This window comes from Lytechinus pictus, chromosome 6, assembly GCF_037042905.1.
Source record: "Lytechinus pictus isolate F3 Inbred chromosome 6, Lp3.0, whole genome shotgun sequence".
Classification (NCBI taxonomy): Eukaryota; Metazoa; Echinodermata; class Echinoidea; order Temnopleuroida; family Toxopneustidae; genus Lytechinus; species Lytechinus pictus.
The window spans coordinates 4901074-4919859 of NC_087250.1; the positions used below are offsets into that span (position 1 = coordinate 4901074).

General features: G+C 37.2%; 1 protein-coding gene across 1 annotated transcript in view; it reads right to left on the reverse strand.

Annotated features, from left to right (window-relative positions):
* Positions 1–933: 933 nt before the first annotated feature.
* LOC129263896 (splicing regulator ARVCF-like) overlaps positions 934–18786 on the reverse strand; it is a 101749-nt gene continuing 83896 nt past the window's right edge. The window contains exons 22-30 of the mRNA XM_064100748.1: positions 18087–18237; positions 16273–16417; positions 15699–15792; positions 14598–14799; positions 13218–13379; positions 7152–7217; positions 5007–5140; positions 2494–3304; positions 934–2418 (exon numbers count right to left, since the gene is read on the reverse strand). Coding sequence (XP_063956818.1) covers positions 3146–3304; positions 5007–5140; positions 7152–7217; positions 13218–13379; positions 14598–14799; positions 15699–15792; positions 16273–16417; positions 18087–18237 — 1113 coding nt within the window. The 3' untranslated portion in view covers positions 934–2418; positions 2494–3145. The remainder of the gene's footprint in view (positions 2419–2493; positions 3305–5006; positions 5141–7151; positions 7218–13217; positions 13380–14597; positions 14800–15698; positions 15793–16272; positions 16418–18086; positions 18238–18786) is intronic.

Here is an 18786-nt window from a genome sequence, read left to right on the forward strand (position 1 = left end):
GAGGGTCCCGTATTACAAAGAGTTGAGATTGATCCCATCAAACAAAACTATGGAAAGCCAGCAATCTCAACATAAAAAAGTCATGTTTTATGAATATTCATACATTCATTGTTTTTTTCATAATTCAGTATGTCCCCCTTTGTTCACAAAAGGACAATGTAAAAAATTTCCTGTAGGAAAAATTATGACAATGATGGATTTCCATATACATGTAGTTGAGGTTGAACCGATCATTCAGAACTCTTTATAAGATGGGGGCCCAGTTCGACAAAAAACAGCTTCGAACTAAGACAATGGGAAACATTCAGTTCTGAAAAGCGTTGATGTCTTTTTTCCTTCGTCACCACTATTCTTAACACTCCATAATGATCATATACGGTAATTTTGTATCGGTGATCTAAATACTGAAAAAGTTTGATGTCAGAGTCAAAACTTTGATGCGACAGATCAGGACAGGCAACAGTATATTGATAATTATTCTATGCCTAAACTTCATTTTGCGATTTTGATTTGAAGAGGGAAAATTAATGGTAGTATATTTTCATGATGTTATAACGGGTATCTCACAAAGGGAATACTCCCAGTGGTGAAATTTTCAAAAAAATTAAAAATAGTAAATTATTATAATAATAATAATAATAATACAGGTATATTTACCCAGGGAAGCCGCTTCAGTTCCGAAAACTGTTCTCCCAGCGGGCCCTGCTATTATTATTACCCCGGCTTTAGCTGGGCTGCCTAGGCGCTCAAAGCATTCAAGGAATTTCTTCCTACCGGGTACCCATTCATCTCACCTGGGTTGAGTGCAGCACAGTGTGGATAAATTTCTTGCTGAAAGAAATTACGCCATGGCTGGGATTCGAACCCACGACCCTCTGTTTCAAAGTCCGAAGACTAATCCACTGGGCCACAACGCTCCAGTGTTCTAAGTTCTTAACAAAGAGTGCAAGTCCCTTGATGGGGCAATTTGGCATATCCATTTTTTTTAACGAGCAAAGTGATGAGCATGATTTAGCTTGTAGATTATTACATATCGATCTCTATAACGTGCGAAAACCAAAAAATGAAAACAATCATGATTGCATGGTGGAAAGGGGCATTTACTCCCAAAAGAAGCAAAAATACATATGTAAAATCCACACATTACTGAAAAAAAGTTGAAGACAGTGAATGCCTATGACCTAACAAAAGAAGTAAGATATCATTTAGCATTGGCCTCGAGACATCTTCTTTTTTTAAAATACTTTCAAGTGCTGGAAGCATTGATCATAGGAGAACTAAAACAGCTCTATACGTTGACAAGCATGTGCACCATACTAGACTATATAAACCTTATGGATCATTAATATACACGTAGATATAACCAGGCCATGATTTGAACGACGGTCATTCAAAAATTCAAAGTAATATTAGTGATTGTTTTTTGCTAAACTCGAACTTTGAAAGATTGAAGGGGCTTTGGAAAATGGAATTCCTTAAAATACATGCACAGCGGAACTTAATAGACTCCTCAGAATTGGATAAGAACCTACATAGCAGCAGTTATATAATACCCATCCATATAATAATAATAATAATAGCTGGATTTATAAAGTGCTTTTGCCTGAGGATACAAAGCGCTGCTACTATTACCCCGGCTTTAGCTCGAGCTACCATCACCGGCGCTCAGTGCATGCAAGGAATTACTCCTGCCGGGTACCCATTCACCTCACCTGGGTCGAGTGCAGCACAGTGTGGATAAATTTCTTGCTGAAGGAAAACACGCCATGGCTGGGATTTGAACCCATGACCCTCTGTTTCAAAGGCGAGAGTCCGAACCACTAGACCACAATGGGCTATTTATTATGAATTGAATACAATATTATACATGTATTTCAGCATAGGACAAGAAGTGAATTGTACATGCATAATTGGTTAAAGTGTTATATTCGAGTCAGTGCTTACAGACTGGGAAAACACGGTCATAATTTGATGAGCAGTGACAGTAATTCCCATTCTGAATTTTCAAATCTGATGTAATTATATTTGCTGTCAAAATTTATTCCTATTATGAGCAGTTCCGGGAACCACTCCTGAATACATTATATACATTCATGGCAGGAAGAAATGTCCACCTTGATATACATGTATTAGTGTACAGAAAACTGTCAATCGTCAAATTATTTTCCTCAAAATTTCAAACTCTACACAAATGATAAACTGAATACGGGTCATTTAAGCATACAACTTTGTAAGTACATGTACAGTCAAACTTGTGTTAGCAGCCACCTGCCTATAGTGACCACTAAAACCGATTCCCATGGAGGCAGATTGTGTGTGTAAGAACCTGTCTATAGCAGCAATCTACCTATAGTGACCACTAAAACCAATTCCCATGGAGACAGATTGCGTGTATAAGAACCTGTCTATAGCAGCCACCTGTCTATAGCGACCAATAAAACTGATTCCCATGGATGCACATTGTGTGCGTAAGAACCTGTCTATAGTAGCCACCTGCCTATAGTGACCACTAAAACTGATTCCCATGGAGACAGATTGTGTGTATAAGAACCTGTCTATAGCAGCCATCTGGCTATTGTGACCAATAACACCGATTCCCATGGAGGCAAATTTTCTATATAAGAACCTGTCTATAGCAGCCACCTACCTATAGTGACCATTAAAACCGATTCCCATGGAGATAGATTGTGTGTATAAGAACCTGTCTATAGCAGCCATCTGGCTATAAAGGCAAGATTTTGTGTTCCCCTCGGATGGTCACTGTAAACAGGTTTCACTGTACTTCAAGTACATGTTTAATAAATCCTACATTCATAGTTATATTCAGCTCGATGAAATTCAACTTCCTTGCTTTCCAAATTGTTCATCGGTCATGGACCACAGCTGACTGAAATACGCCAGAGTAGAAAATACCAATCCATCTTGGGATATAGAAAGGGCGTGGTCAATGGAGGGGTGTACTTTTACACCCATTAGTCCCCTGTCTGTTTATCTTGGGCTTGGGATGTTAAGCAGTAATCCGATCTATACACTATTCTTAATCTGACATCAACATCTCAATATAGGTCTGCTATTAAAGTAGAAAGTGCCAATCCTTGATGGGGTAAACAAAAAAGGGGGGCGTGGTCGGTGGAGGGGTGCGGTCTTACACCCATGAGTCACCTGCCGGTTCGTCCTGGGCCTGGAGCTGAACGTGCTGAGCAGTACTGTAATCACCGTAGTCTTTGCTGCGGTCGTAGGAGTCATGGCTCATCGACTGGTTCACCGAGGCATAGTTTGAATGCTCCACTTGCGGTTCTGGGGCCTGCAGACAAAGGGAAATATGATTTTTTTTTCAAAAAAATCAGAAATTAAATAAAAAACATAAGATACTTTAACACCTGGGGCCCGTTGCATAAAACTTTTGCCTTAAAAAACTCTGGCAAATATTTTGCCAGTTTTTTAGTGTAATTTTCAATTGCATAATTTTGTTTGCCAGAGTTTTTGTTTATTTACCATAGTTTTTTTATGGCAAAAGTTTTATGCAACGGGCCCCTGGGCTTAATAAACAGGGCCCCGTCATACAAAGAGTTGTGATTGATCCAATCAATCACAACTATGGAAAGTCAACAACGTCAATATCTGTTATGCATGTTTGTTCTAAAATATTTTAGATTAGATTTATTCATTTTCCGTTCACAAAGCACAACAAAATCAAACAATACATAGTCAAACTTAAGTACAACATCAATCAGAATAAGGTATAAACAATGAGAACTAATGCGAACTTAAGTAACTTTGACTATAATGACTATATAAAACAGAACGTAGGGGCTTGCCAAGAAAAGCAAAGCTTGTATGAGAGGCAAGCCCCCGTAACTTAGTTTCAGTACGTATATTACAAATCTATAATATAAAGGAGAGACGGAAGACAGTTTAAAAGGAGGCTATACAAAATATCAAAGGTAACAACGAAAGAGTGACACAAATTATAATAAGTGATAATAATTTTCTAACTACAGTAGGATGTACATGTATAATCATGCATTCAATGTTTTCTTGAAAATTTGCTGTGCTTCTCTTTGTTTACTATAAAGGACATTGTGTAAATTACCTGTAGAAAAAATTATGACACTGATGGATTTCCAGAGTTACGATTGATTGGATCAATCGTAACTCTAATAACCTTTCTTGTATACATAGTTCCCTCAATGATCATTAGTCAAAATTGCAATCAAGGCCAATAACACCTTGCCTGAGGTTAGCAGGCATAGCAACAAGCAAAACATGAATGGGACATCCAAGTATCGAGGCTCATTTCTCATGGCCTTGGGAAGCGGGGATGCCAATTTCTTCAGGGGCGCTGCGTTTGTTATTTACCGTAGGCAGCACCCCCTGGAAAACAGGGAGACAAAGCCAATTGAACAGTGTTCAGCATCTCACAGACGTTCTTGGCCTTATCCTTGGAATTTGAGATATTTCAACTCTATCAAGACCTGATAAGGACGGCCATGCTGGCAACTGTGGCATGCAACCTCATTATCTGTGACCACTGGTTGGTCATGTAAAGAGGTCAACTTTTTGTGATTTCTGATAATCAGCAGGGTTCCCACAGCCATGGAAAATCCTGGAAAAATTTGAGGTCATGGAAAGTCAGGGAAAAGTCAGGGAATTTGGAAAATTTGTGAAAAGTCACAGCATTCATTTACCTCTTGGCTATGGCAGCTTTCCAGTATGTCATGGCTTGCAACTCTCATACTCTGCTATTATAATCGGTGCTCATGATTTTAATTTCCCCAGTTTCGTGACATCCCAAATTCTGTACATAACTCCCGGGACGTCATGGAAAGCAGCAATTTGGTCACGGAAAAGTCATGGAATTCTGTTTTCAAATTTCTGTGGGAACCCTGATCAGGGAATCTTGATTGTTCGAATTATTGGACTGTTTACTACGGCTAACAATCAAATGGCAAAAAGATTATTCATCCCAGGCTTATAAAGAACCACAAAATTGAAATAGTACGCACCCTTCCATAGACAGACACTCCTCCGATAGGTGCGGATTTCCGGCCCGTGCTGGCGTAAGGATTATCAGCGTAATCTGAGGAGAGCGGCTGCATGGGAATCTCCTCTCCCGGTATCATGTTATCAGCTAATCGGTCTAAGGAAATGAGAAACAAGAGATTCATTTGATCACCAAATTGGCAACAATAATGGTAATTTTTATACCAAAGAAAAAAAAATACATTGCAATATTTATTTCAATTGGCAATAATGGTAATTTTTTAACCAAATAAAAAAAAAAACACATTGCAATATATTTATTTCAATGATAAAAACTCTGATCCTATGATATTCATGAAATTGACAATAATATTTCGTCTTATACTTTACCATAAAAAGAAATAACAGTATATACATGTAAATTTCAATTAAATCTTTTTTTATCAAAGATGCAACAATCACAATGCTACTTACATGTATACTATGCAAATCATTATTAATAGATTTTTTTTTAAATTTGGGAGTTGCATGATATTCTTCAAATAATCAATAAGTTGTATAATTAAGCATGATTTTTAATCCACAGCAGAGCATGTGCACGAAGTTATAAATAATAGTAAATATTGATTATTTCCTTTAGTTTAGAACACCTTCATGATTAATATAAACATGAATTTAAATAAGTTAACACAGAGAGGAGAGAGGGAGAGAGAGGTCAAAGTGAGGATAAAAATAGTGAGGGAAAGGGAGAGAGAAAGAGGGGGAGGGGCTGATTAGCCACACCCCTAAAATTACAGTCAGTCACACCCCAAATTCAACTGAACTTGGACACATACAGTAGGTCTGTATTCTGAAGTCAGGGCCCTGTCTTCCAAAGAGTTACGATTGATCCGATCAATCTCAACTATGGATGGCTAGCAACATCAACATGTATTACTCATGGTTGTTCAAAAAAATTCTAGATATGAATGTACATGTATATTCATGCATTCATTGTTATCTTGAAAATTCACTGTGCTTCTCTTTGCTTACAAAGGACATTGTGCAAATTTCCTATAGAAAAAAATATGACATTGGTGGATTTCCATAGAGTTACGATTGATTGGATCAATCGTAACTCTTGGTAAGACGAGGCCCTGGTTTAACTTAGACCATGGTCTAACTCTGTGCTAAAATTATGGGAAGTCACAAGTGTCAACATTTTTATTAAGTTTTATGTTTCTTATGTTTACTCAACTGTGCTCTTTCCTGATTCATAGACGGTGAGGACAATCATCTATTTATACTTCCTAGACAATTATGAATGAATTCAGAGCCAAATGAGCTGAAATATGATATCTCTACCATTAGTGATTTATGTAACAATTGGCTATCCATACTTAAACCACAACTTTAAAGGAGGAGAGACCTGCGGGTCATAGTGTTTCAGTTCGCTTTTCGCCTCCCAGGCACAGTTGACGCCAAACAAATAATAATAATAATAATAATAATAAACCTGAGTTTAAGTTAAACCCGACTTCAGAATACGGGCCATACAGTCTTTCAAGTAAAACTACGGAAATGTGGAGTTATATTTACATCATTTCATGTTAATTCATGCATTAATACTAATGGAAACAGAGAAATTCTTTAAGAGATGTCAACATTTCTATTTTATCTAATTTTCTTTTTCTATTATTACATCACAATTCAGAGGGTACTCCCTATCTAGAATATTGTATGTTGAAAACATTCTTTAAGGGGCTTTCACAATTGCTTGTGAAATCATTTGCACTCACATTATATGTTGCAAACAATCGCAACGGTTGTAAGCAGTTGCACCACCAATTGTGAAAGGGGCTTTAATAAAGAGTACTACCATCACTAAACAATAAAGTGTACTTCTAATGCAGTGCTAAAACACAGTGCAATGGGTTATTCCAATAGAGTTCTCGCACCCACTTCCAAGTTACATGGAAGAATCTTGATGCAATTCTACCATGCAGTGCAAGGGGTTATTCCACTCATGAAAGAGGGGGGTTTACCACCTATCCTACTGTACGTGGATACACTTCTTTTGTACAGAATTCTAGCACCCCTCCTTAGAAACATGGTGCAATCTCGGTGCAATGCTACCACACAGTGCAAGGGGTTATTCCACTCACCAAAGAGGGGTGTTTGCCACCTACCTTGACTATTGTATGTGGATATGCTTTCTCTAGCATAGGGTTCTAGGCGCTGCATCAAATCATCCTCTACATACACACACACAGGGCAAGAGAAGCACAGACATGGGAAGAAAAGCAATGAAGAAATACAAAATGGTTTAGGAAATTAGTATGTTGCAGCTATGAGCCACCCTGTTAGGCATAATGGCACATTCCACATGTAAAGGAGCATGCAGGAATTAGATCATTCCATTCAAAATTAGGGGTGTTAGTGGAATTAATAAAAAATTGATATAATAACTAAATTTAGCCAAGTTCTTACAACAATCAAATAAATATAATATAAATTACCAATTTCCCATGCACAAGGGCAATTGATATCGTTTTAGCAATACAAAATATAGTTGCAACAAATATTTTAGGGGAGTTCACATTATGTTGCATTGCATAAGTGTCATGATTTAAAGTTCTTGCAATTTAGACAGATTTGATGCACAATAGCGGAAAATATACCCAGTACAATGCTGAATAGAATTATGGGTAATTTGCTGCATATACATGGAAGATGGTGAACTGGCAAGCTTGAGAAAGAGCAACTGCATTAAATCTTTCCAGCTAAATAGAGCACTACAAGTAAAAAGAAAATTTCCCCTCGTGAGCAAGCTCAGTGACCACACATCCTGGAAGTTGGTAGGCCTATGGGGGGAGGGGGACATGGGATCCCCCCTTCCACCATAAATTTTTCAATTTTTTTAATGAAAAAAAAATCATGTTTTAGTGCATTTTAGAATAACATTCTGGGGATATAATATACATGTACATGAAGATACCCGCTCTGCCTTCTTCACAAAATATTATAGGAAAAATATCATGGGAAAAAATGTTTCAAAATCTGTGGAAATTTACAGATCCACTGAGAAAAATCATGCCTGAAACTACTGCTAATTTCTATCATTTGGCAAGATCATGTTTTCCTATGGAAGCACACAATCATCAGTGATATGATATAAAGATAAAACAGATCAGAAGAAATGCATCTTCATCGAATTTTAAAGCTGTGTATGTACATGTAGAAGGAAAATAAACATTGGAAAGCGATTGCAAAGCGTTAAAGAATGCTTATGTGAACTCCCCCTTGTGCTACAGGCATACCAACGAAATCATTGGATATAATGTAATAGCTTTGATCGGTCTGGAGTCGGTTTCGCTGACCTGACAGTAGCATTTAGTATTAAAGTCATGCATGGAAGGAAGAAATATTAAAGGAGAATGAAACCCTTGAAACCAGCTGAATCCATATCAAAGAGAAAAATCAAAGAAACATATTGTTGAAAGTTTGAGGAAGATTGAATGAATAATAAGAAAGTTATGAGCATTTGAATATTGAGATCACTAATTCCATGTAGATCCTCCCATTGGCAATGCGACCAAGATCTGTGATGTCACACACGTACAACTCCCTCATTACTTTAGTACTTATTTCACTTATATTCTCACTTTTGTAGAGTCTATCACAAGGTGAGGTGTTCTCTTTATGAGAGGACAAGTACAGAGGTTTCACAACATTACATCATTGATGAATCGTTTGTCATATGATTAAAATGAGCAAAAAGAGATGTTTTGGGGTATATTTTCAGTGTCCAAAAGGGGAGAGTTGTTCATCTGTGACATCATAGATCTTGGTCGCATTGCCAATTGGAGGATCTCCATAGCATTAGTGATCTCGACATTCAAATGCTCATACATGTAACTCTTTTATTGCTAGTCCCATTTTACTCAAACTTTTGTTGATCTTATTCTTTGATTTTTCTGCTTTCACAAAAGCTAACTTGCTCCAAGAGTTTCATTCTCCTTTAAAGTCATGCATGGAAGGAAGAAATATTAAAGGGCAATCTTTGGAAAGGAAATGCATGTTAAAGAGATAAATAGAAATACAGCCCTTTTTTAATGACATGCAACGTATACACTGTAACTAAAGAGTCAAACCCACACACCATACATAAGGGTCTATTCAAAATATGATTAATAGGAAGGGCACCTTAATTCAATGAATTTTGAAGAAAAAAAACACATTGCATTTAACATATCCTGTCTTAATAATGAATCTTTCTCCTCCTTCAGTCACTGTCTTCGTCATTTATTACATGTAAGTAGATACATTTATGAGATAACATGCATGTGTTTGTTATGATAAATTCATTGTACACTTGTGTGTATACCAATAAATGCTTGCCATGATTTAAGTCATTGTATGTTAGTATGGCTTTTCAATTTGCTATATAGTATTTTCAGGTTGTGTGGGGAAGAAAAATGAAGGAGGATCAGGGGCCCATCGTACAAAGAGTTGCGATTGATCCCATCAATCGCAACTATGGAAAGCCAGCAAAGTCAACATATAAAATGCATGTTTGTTCCAAAAATTGTCTAGATACATGTATGAATGTATATCCATAAATTCATTGATTTCTTGATAATTTGGTGTGTTCTCCTTTGTTTACAAAGGACGTTTTGCAAATGACCTGTAGAAAAAAATTATGACACAGATGGATCTCCATAGAGTTAGACACTGATGGATTTCCATAGAGTTACGATTGATTGATTGATTGATTGGATCAATCGTAACTCTTTGAAAGACGGGGCCCTGGTATAATCTCTACAATCGCTAAAATAGTGTTCAGGGTAGACAGCAACATTTTCAGAGCTTATTTCAGAAAGAATGATTCACAAGCTCAAATCAGTGTTTTTAGAAGGTAGATGATTTTTTTTTTTTTTTGCAGTTTGTTTGTTGGGGAAGAGGAATAAGTAGAGATCAGTTATGATTCATCCATGTGATGCTTAATAGTGTTCAAGGAAAGGAGCAATTTTTCTAATATTTTGGGGATTAAGTTCAGTTTAGTATTTTCAGAAGGTAGATGTGTTTTTATCACTTTGTTTGAGGAAGGGGAATGAATATTGATCAGTGATAATTTCTCCATATGATGTTAAAGGTCAAGTCCACCCCAGAAAAATGTTGATTTGAATATATATAAAAAAATCATTGAAGAGAAAATTAGAATATTTCATATTTCACATAATAAAATACAAAAGAAATAGTGAGTGGATGACGTCATCAGTCTCCTCATTTGCATACCTACCAGGATGTGCATATAACTGTTTTGTGAAATTAAGGGAAATTTTAAAATGTCATAACTTTCTTATTTTACATCCGATTTTGATGAAATTTTCAGAGTTATTCTTGTTGGATTGTTCTCTTTATATTCAAACCAACTTTTTGTTGGGGTGGACGTGACCTTCAAATAGAGTTTACAAGTATATATATTTGAATATCAATAAATAGATTTTTCAACGGGATTAGATTTCAGAGTATAGAGCTACTTTAGAGTTATTTCATAGGTAAAAAGGATGATAAATCAAATGTTACCTTTAGATCTGAATCTATAATTTGTATACGGATCGTCCTTTAATCGATTCTTTTCTGGAGTCAAAAGTGAACACATTATCGTTCTTTACTAACAAGAATACTAGATAACATAGATATGTTTGCACTTAGCTTATATATGGGAAAGGATACTACAGTTCATTAAAGGCAAGGCTCGACATTAGCGGTGGCCCGGTGGCCCGGGGCCACCAGAAATTCACCTCGGGCAACCATTATTGAAAAAATGTTAAGTTTTGGTGGCCCGAATCGGGCAACCAATAATTTTCAAAGTAGCGCAATTTTTCTCCCGATTTTGCACGCATTTATCAACTTTCTACAGTTCAAATTGCAAGCCAATTCGTCATGCGCCCTTTTTGTTAATTTACACACAAATACACACACACAAAGATTGCATAGTCATGACAGTATGTAGGCCTACCGCTACAGCATACAGATTTGCATGCGTGAAACCACTGCAGCTAGCTGTGCGGTAGTAGACAGACTCAGGGAGCTGCGATACGAAATGTTGCTGCTAAGAAATCTTCCACAGAACCTTGTAAATCTACGTCAAAGTCACATTTTACACCAATGAAATGCCCTTCTACAGTCCATATTACTAAAATCTGGTGTAACCTGATTATTTGCACGCATTAAAAAGGGGAATTATGACCTCTCTTTTGACTAAAAAAGACCGATTTCCAAATGCATTTAATACACATAAAACACATAGGTGAGTACATCACAGTCCCACGTGTGCATTTGTATGTATGTTGATACTTGGTTTCTTTCGAAGCTGTGTCTTTTCTAGCCAAAAATAAACAGACAGTTTCTTTCTTTCTTGTTTATAAATGACTTCTTAAACCACTCTTGAGGAAGTAAATACTTTGGAAAGGCATTTCATTGATATGAAATGTGAATTTTTTTCGAGGCTTTTTGGCAAATATAGGGAAGGACTTTTCTCACACTGTTTTTTCCAGATATAACTTTTGCCATTTTTTTCTATTTTTTTCTTTCATTTTTTTTTATAGTGGTTAAACCATTTATACCCCTTCCCATTGAATATGCCTGATTAAAGAATATGTTTCTACTAAAAAACAAATAATAATAATAATTTCCCCCATTTTTTATTAATTTTGTTTTATTCATTTTTCTTTCATTTTCTTTTGGTTTTTTTCTCTAAATTTTTTTTTCCTGTTCTTTGTTTTTTCTTTCTTGTGTTTTATTTCACTTATTTATTTTACTATTTTTTTCTTTTCTTAATATACTATTCTAAAAATTATTTTTGTTTGTTTCTCCCTTTTATGCATTGTTCAAATTTGCAGCATATTTTTCTGTGATTTTCTCCTGCTATAATATGCTGGAAGAGAAAATAAACTGGATTTGGGCCTGCATAATCTTTTAGGATTAAAAAGAAGAAAAAAGGAAGAAAAAAGTCCACACAACCTGGGAACAATACAATTCTTTTATTCTCTTTCAATCATTTCATATTTACAATGATAGAACAATTTATATATTACCACAAATCAGTTAGCAAAGTAAGATAACAGCAAGCAAGATTTACAAAGTGAAAGTAACTTAGTGGTAGTGGCTGCAGAATTAATATTTCAGAAGTTTGTTTTATTCATTTTTAATTAATGTTTTTTTTATATTTTTTTTCGGGCTACCAAACTTTAATATCGGGCCACCAAAAAAAATTATTTGAAGATTTTGGTGGCCCAAACGGGCCACCACCAAAAAAAGTTAATGTGGAGCCTTGTTAAAGGTAAATGCTAGTTTTGGTAACGATATCAAAATGAGTTCGTACAGAATCCAATGAAATGACCACCAAAGTGTCTGTTTGTATAAATAAAACGCATGTGCCAAAGGATTCTGGAAGAAATTGTGTAATTGCTGAGAAATCAGCAAATAAGCACAGGATTCGGGTAGAGCGTCGGGCCCGACGCTCAGAGCAATAATTATACACTGTCCCACGTGCGCTTATCTGTGTTGGGGGAGTTCAGTCTGAACATTATTCAGCGTAGATTTCAAGATTTCACAAAGTTCAGTTTATGTAACTGTACCAGATCTAGATCCTCGATGACATACTGACAATTAAGCCTGGTTTTACAGACTTTCTCATGAAATCAGTGTTTACTGCAACTACTGGAATTTCTCTTTAACTTTGGACAATTTGATGTGTTAAGGTAATACTACTACAAAATGAGCTGCATTACAGATTCTTTACAAAACTTTAGGGGCCACGCCATACAGTATGCACGCAAAAAGCCATCCATATGAGGATGAAAAATGAACAATTATAATGCACTCGTTGTCATGCCTTGCGTAGGTCATGACGTAAAAATTGAGAAAAGGGTATGTCGGACGGATAAAAAGGTTGATTATTTTATGGACTTGCCAGGAGGCCTTCTAACAGGTGATTCACTTGGGAAAGCATACATGTAACTTCATCTACAACTTAATACACGTACTATGAATACCAGTACAAACAAATATTCATCATGAGGGGCTTGCACTATCAAACATGAATAAATTCTAGCAGCATGTATGTTCAGTGTTGTGATAACAAGCGTTGTTTTTGTTTTTGTTTAAAAAGGGTGCTTTTTATAGAATGATCAATAACTATGAAAACATTAAAAAAATTGATTTAAATTGCTTTTGTTCGTTCTTACCTGCAGCAAAGTCCCTATCAACGGATCGTTCGTCATACATGGGTTGATTCTCTGTATTCATTGGGTATGGGTCGTCAAAAGCGGGAGGAGCCTCATCGCGATGGGCGTCGCTTAGCTCTGGGGCGGGTCTCGTGGGCTGGCTGATGTCGTAACTGTTGGTTTCTGGAATGATGAAGTCAGATGGTGGAGGAAATCAAATAAGATTGTTATTGTTAGGATAACCATAATCAGATGAGATGATGAGTATTCCCACATAACAGTACCATGGTAACCTTGGCTACCACTGTCACAATGTTCATTGTAATCATCATCACCATAATCATCATCATCACCATAATCATCATCATCATCATCACCATCATCGTCATCGTCATCATCATCATCATTACAATCTTCATCAAAATCATTATCAACATAATCATCATCAGTATCATCGTCACCATCACCATCGTCATCACAATCATCATCATTATAAACATAATCTTCATCATCATCATCACCATTTCGATCATCATCAATATCATCATCTTCATCATCCGTACACCCACCATTAATACAACTACTATCATCAGCATTATAATTATCATCTCTTTCATCTTCATCATTATCATCATCATCATCACCACTACCACCAACATCATCATCATCATCATCATCATCATCATCATCATCTTCATCATCATCATTATCATCATCATCATCATCTTCATCATCATCATCATCATCATCATCTTCATCATCATCATTATCATCACCATCATCATCATCTTCATCACCATCATCATCATCTTCATCATCATCATCACCATCGTCGTCGTCGTCATCATCATCATCATTACAATCTTCATCAAAATCATTATCAACATAATCATCATCAGTATCATCGTCACCATCACCATCGTCATCACAATCATCATCATTATAAACATAATCATCATCTACATCATCATCATCACCGTCATCATCATCATCACCATTTCGATCATCATCAATATCATCATCCGTACACCCACCACCAATACAACTACCATCATAAGCATTATAATCATCATCTCTTTCATCATCATCATCACCACCACCACCACCACCACCACTACCACCACCATCATCATCATCTTCATCATCAACATCATCATTATCATCATCATTATCATCATCATCATCATCATCATCACCACTACCACCACCATCATCACCACTACCACCACCATCATCATCATCTTCATCATCATCAATATCATCATCATTCTCATTTATCATCATCTTCATCCGATCAGTACTCCCACCACCAATACATCCACCACCATCATCATCTCCATCAGCATCATCTTTATTACCACCGCCACCACCACCATCCTCCTCCTCATCAAAGTGACTCACTACTAGTATGCCTCTGGACCGTGTTTGTCCTGCTCGTCGGTTCGCTCTTGCTCTCGCTGGCCGTCGGCGGCAGGGACCCATCAACTGTCGTTTTCCTGGGGAGCGTCGTGAAGGTGCTGGAGGCGTGGAAGAACTTCTCTTCCCATCCGTCCTTCTTGTACTGAGGACGCATGTCCTTATAAGCCCACATGGCATGTAGCACCTGTGTCGGTGTTAAAAGGATGCAAGCCATCAACGGATTTATCGACTTGGTAGAGTGCAACAAGCCTTATTGTACAACACTTACTTAGCTTGTTGTATGCGAGCAAATGAGAGGCTGAATGTCAAACATTCGTACCCCTGCACACATACCGCCCAAAGCGTACCGTCCACAATGTACCATTGCACTGGTCAGGAAAAGGTAACGTCACCATAAAAATATCACTGTCAAAATTTTATTTATTTTAATAGATTTATGTAGGAAAATGTGATCATTGTTCGACATATTTTTCGCTAACTTCCGAAAGCGTTGTACAACACAAATAACAAATATTCTTATTCATACAATGGTGCGACATTTTGCATTTGGTGAAAGAAAGAGACACTCTATTCAATAGAGCTTCTTTCTTTCACCTTGTGCGAAATCTCGCCCCGACGCACACATGCCTATTTGATATTTTTACATTGGCTGGTCGTTCAGAATTGTCTCCAGTTTAAAATTGGTGTTTTGTTTAGTTCCCAGTTGTGGATTGCTGCTAATTGCTATGCTCAGTTCAGCATTGTGTTCAATTGGTGCTGTGTTTAGATTGCAGTGATGGATGGTTGGGTTGCTAAGTGTTATGTTGACTTCCATGTTGTGTATCATAAGGATTGTGTACCATTGGTGTTATGTCAAGGTCAATATTGTGAATGGTAGTGAAGTGTTGTGTTCAATTCAGTGCTGTGCTCTAACACCAACAACTGATAAGAAGCAATGATAAACAGTCTATGCTTAATTTCGGTTCAGTGCCATAACTGGACTTTCAGTGTTGCATTCGGTTCAATCTCATGCAGTTTTGTTTAGTGCTCTGTTTTCAGTGTAGTATCTGGTGTACCATCGACACCAGATTCGTAGACACCTACCTGGTAAGCAGCCTTGATGACTGACGCTGGGTAAGCACCGTTGGTTTTGGTGAGAGAGACCAGACGCTCAATACCCGATGCACCCCGCAAGGATCTGCAGATATATAAATGTTGGATATTATCATTATCATGAGAGACATAAGAAATACACATTGAATAATAAAAATAATAATGATCCGCTTCTATATACATGTAGCGCTTAATACAATAAAACAACGTCTCTAAACGCTTTACAGATATATTATTACCCCGGTCATCGGATCCTGGCATGCCCCCATACAATGTATGCACTTTCTCCACTCCCTGGGGAGCATGCCAACAAGAGTTCAAAGGCTCAATTACATGTATGAGGCATATTACATGATTAGGCTTTCGCTTCCTACCGGGTACCCATTAAACACTTGGGTGGAGAGTGGCAAAGTGTGGATTGTTGCCATGTGAAGATTGTTCAAACATGGTACAGCAAAGCTAAGTGACAAAGCTCCGCAACAATCTTTCAGTCTTTTTTTCTTTCACCAAAAATAGGAACTGCCCCTATCAATGGGATATAGCTGACAGGTTTCACTCTACTTACTTTGCATTTTCTTGGTTCTTCGTAACCAGTTCCGTCATCGTGTTCAGGACAGCGACGACGCCTTCATTAGAAATGTCTTTGGCCGATCGTCTACTGCTGGTGGAGCTTGGGAGACGTTCTACAAGATCCTGCATACCATACTTGCCTAAAAAACAGAAAGAAATAGAAGAAAGTGAACAAATATGTACGGCCACCAGAGGAAGTGGTTGGGACTATGGTTACCAAAGTGCCACCGGAATGCAACTTTTTTTCCAGAGGGGCGCAACCTGGTAGGAAAATGGTGGCATTCGCATCACTGAGGGGATCACACTTTCACCAAACCTCCGATCGAAGGCGGGAAAATATTTGGTTTATATCCATCATCGGAATTAAACACATCAGGGGCCCGTTTCATAAAGAGTTACAACTGTTGTGACTTTGCCATTATGACAACAATCATGGCAACAGGGCTCAGCAGCCAATCAAAATCAAGGTAACCACGGTATTTGCCATAATGGGAACAGTTGCAAGTCCTTTATGAAACAGGCCCCTGATAGTAATGTACATCTAATTGAATGAATAACAATCTTCGTGAGAGAATTCATTAATTCATTGATTAGCTTTGTACGTGCCCACATGCGTTTGGTTTAAGCCCCGCACTTAGCCGTAAATAGTTTTTGAAACATGTACATCTGATGTCATGGCTGAGGGTACTCTACCATTATGTGATGTCCGATGTCAGGATTCTTGGCATTCTTGCCAATTTCGTGACATTGGTTGGAACTATCTTTGGTCACATGACTGGGTTTAGACCAATCACCTGTTTGGATTATTATGGCAGATATAATAAGATAGAGACCACTCCATACATGTCAAATCATCACTGGAACACTAAAATCTGTCGTGTGAAAGCCTATAACTGTTTTGTGAAATTAAGTGAAACTTTAAAATATCATGACTTTCTTATTCAAACATCCGATTTTGATGAAATTTTCAGCGTTATGCTTGTTGGATTTTTCTCTTTTTATTCAATTCAACTTTTTGTTGGGGTGGACTTGTCCTTTAACCCTAAATCTCCTGGGGTATTTTGATTCTTGTCATTCCCGGAGGGGGCCATTAAGATCTCAGCCGCGGATTGCGCGATCACAATGAAAATTTGCATGATGGTAGAGAATGACGTAATCTACGCAGTTGCATTGGTAAATTTCACTGATATATTTATATTTTATATGAATTAATTATGCTAATTTATTCATGAAATCATACTTTTTGCTCTGATTCACTAAATAAAGCTCCTAGAATGCTAATTTTTGGTGAAAATATTCTTTATAGCATTCCTAACAAATGTGAATGAAATAAATTCTGGTACCAAGACCGATTTCTTATGTATTTTATTGTTTTTTTTTATTTCTTATGTACAGTGTATTTCTTTGTTTTTTACTTTTTGTTTTTTCATTGTTTTTTCGATGGAAATCGTTCCAGACTTAATTCTGATCATAAACAAGACAAAATTAATAAAGTTTAATCAGTAAAAGTAGAAATAATGATACATTTATGAATTTTGGCTAATACACAATCTGCATTGGATTTGTACATGAAATCACGTTTATGAGCAATTTGGGGTCTGACATGCACTTACATAATGTTGCGTAATGTCGTAACCGCGTACGCGGGCGTCACAAATTTGGTCTCAAAATTTGCGCGAGACTTGAAAGTAAAAAGTCGGTGAGCGGCAAGGTCAAAAAATTTTGCGCAGCAGATATATCGTGAAAATTATCGAGGGGGGCCATTATGGCCCCCCCTGGGAGAATTAGGGTTAAAGATCCTCCGCTTACCAATGAGATCTTTATTCCTTGGATCCATAGCGAGGTTGCGGAGGGCCTTGGCAACGGCGATCATCACACGGTCATTCTTCATCCTCAGAAGCTCAACAAGGATAGGTAGACCTTTCTCTTTCCTCATCTCAGCGCGGATATACATTGCCCACTGAAAAAAAAATTTAGGAAGAATTGTAATTGACAAAGTTAGAAGACGTTGAAAGGATTATAATAATAGCGGCATATTTACCCAGGGTAGCCACTTCAGTTCCGAAAACTGTTCTCCCAGTGGGCCTTGCTATTATTATTACCCGGCTAAGCTAGGCTACCTATACAGGTGCACACAGCTTTTTTGAGGAATTACTTCCTGCCAGTACCCATTTACCTCACCTGGGTTGAGTGCAGCATACTGTGGATGAATTCCTTGCTGAAGGAAATTACGCCATGGCTGGGATTTGAACCCAAGACCCTCTGTTTCAAAGTCCAGAGACTAATCCACTGGGCCACGACACTCCACTCATTATTGAGAAATGGTTATTAAAAAAGATAGTTCTTATAAAGATTGAAGAAAAAAAACACAATAATTCTTCATTGTTACAAAATTTCACTAAAATAGGTAGACTTTCCGCTTTCATCATCTCAGCTCAAATATACATTGCCCACTCAAAAAGGATTAACAAGAAATGCAATTGAAATGAAGAATATAAAAGTAAACAGG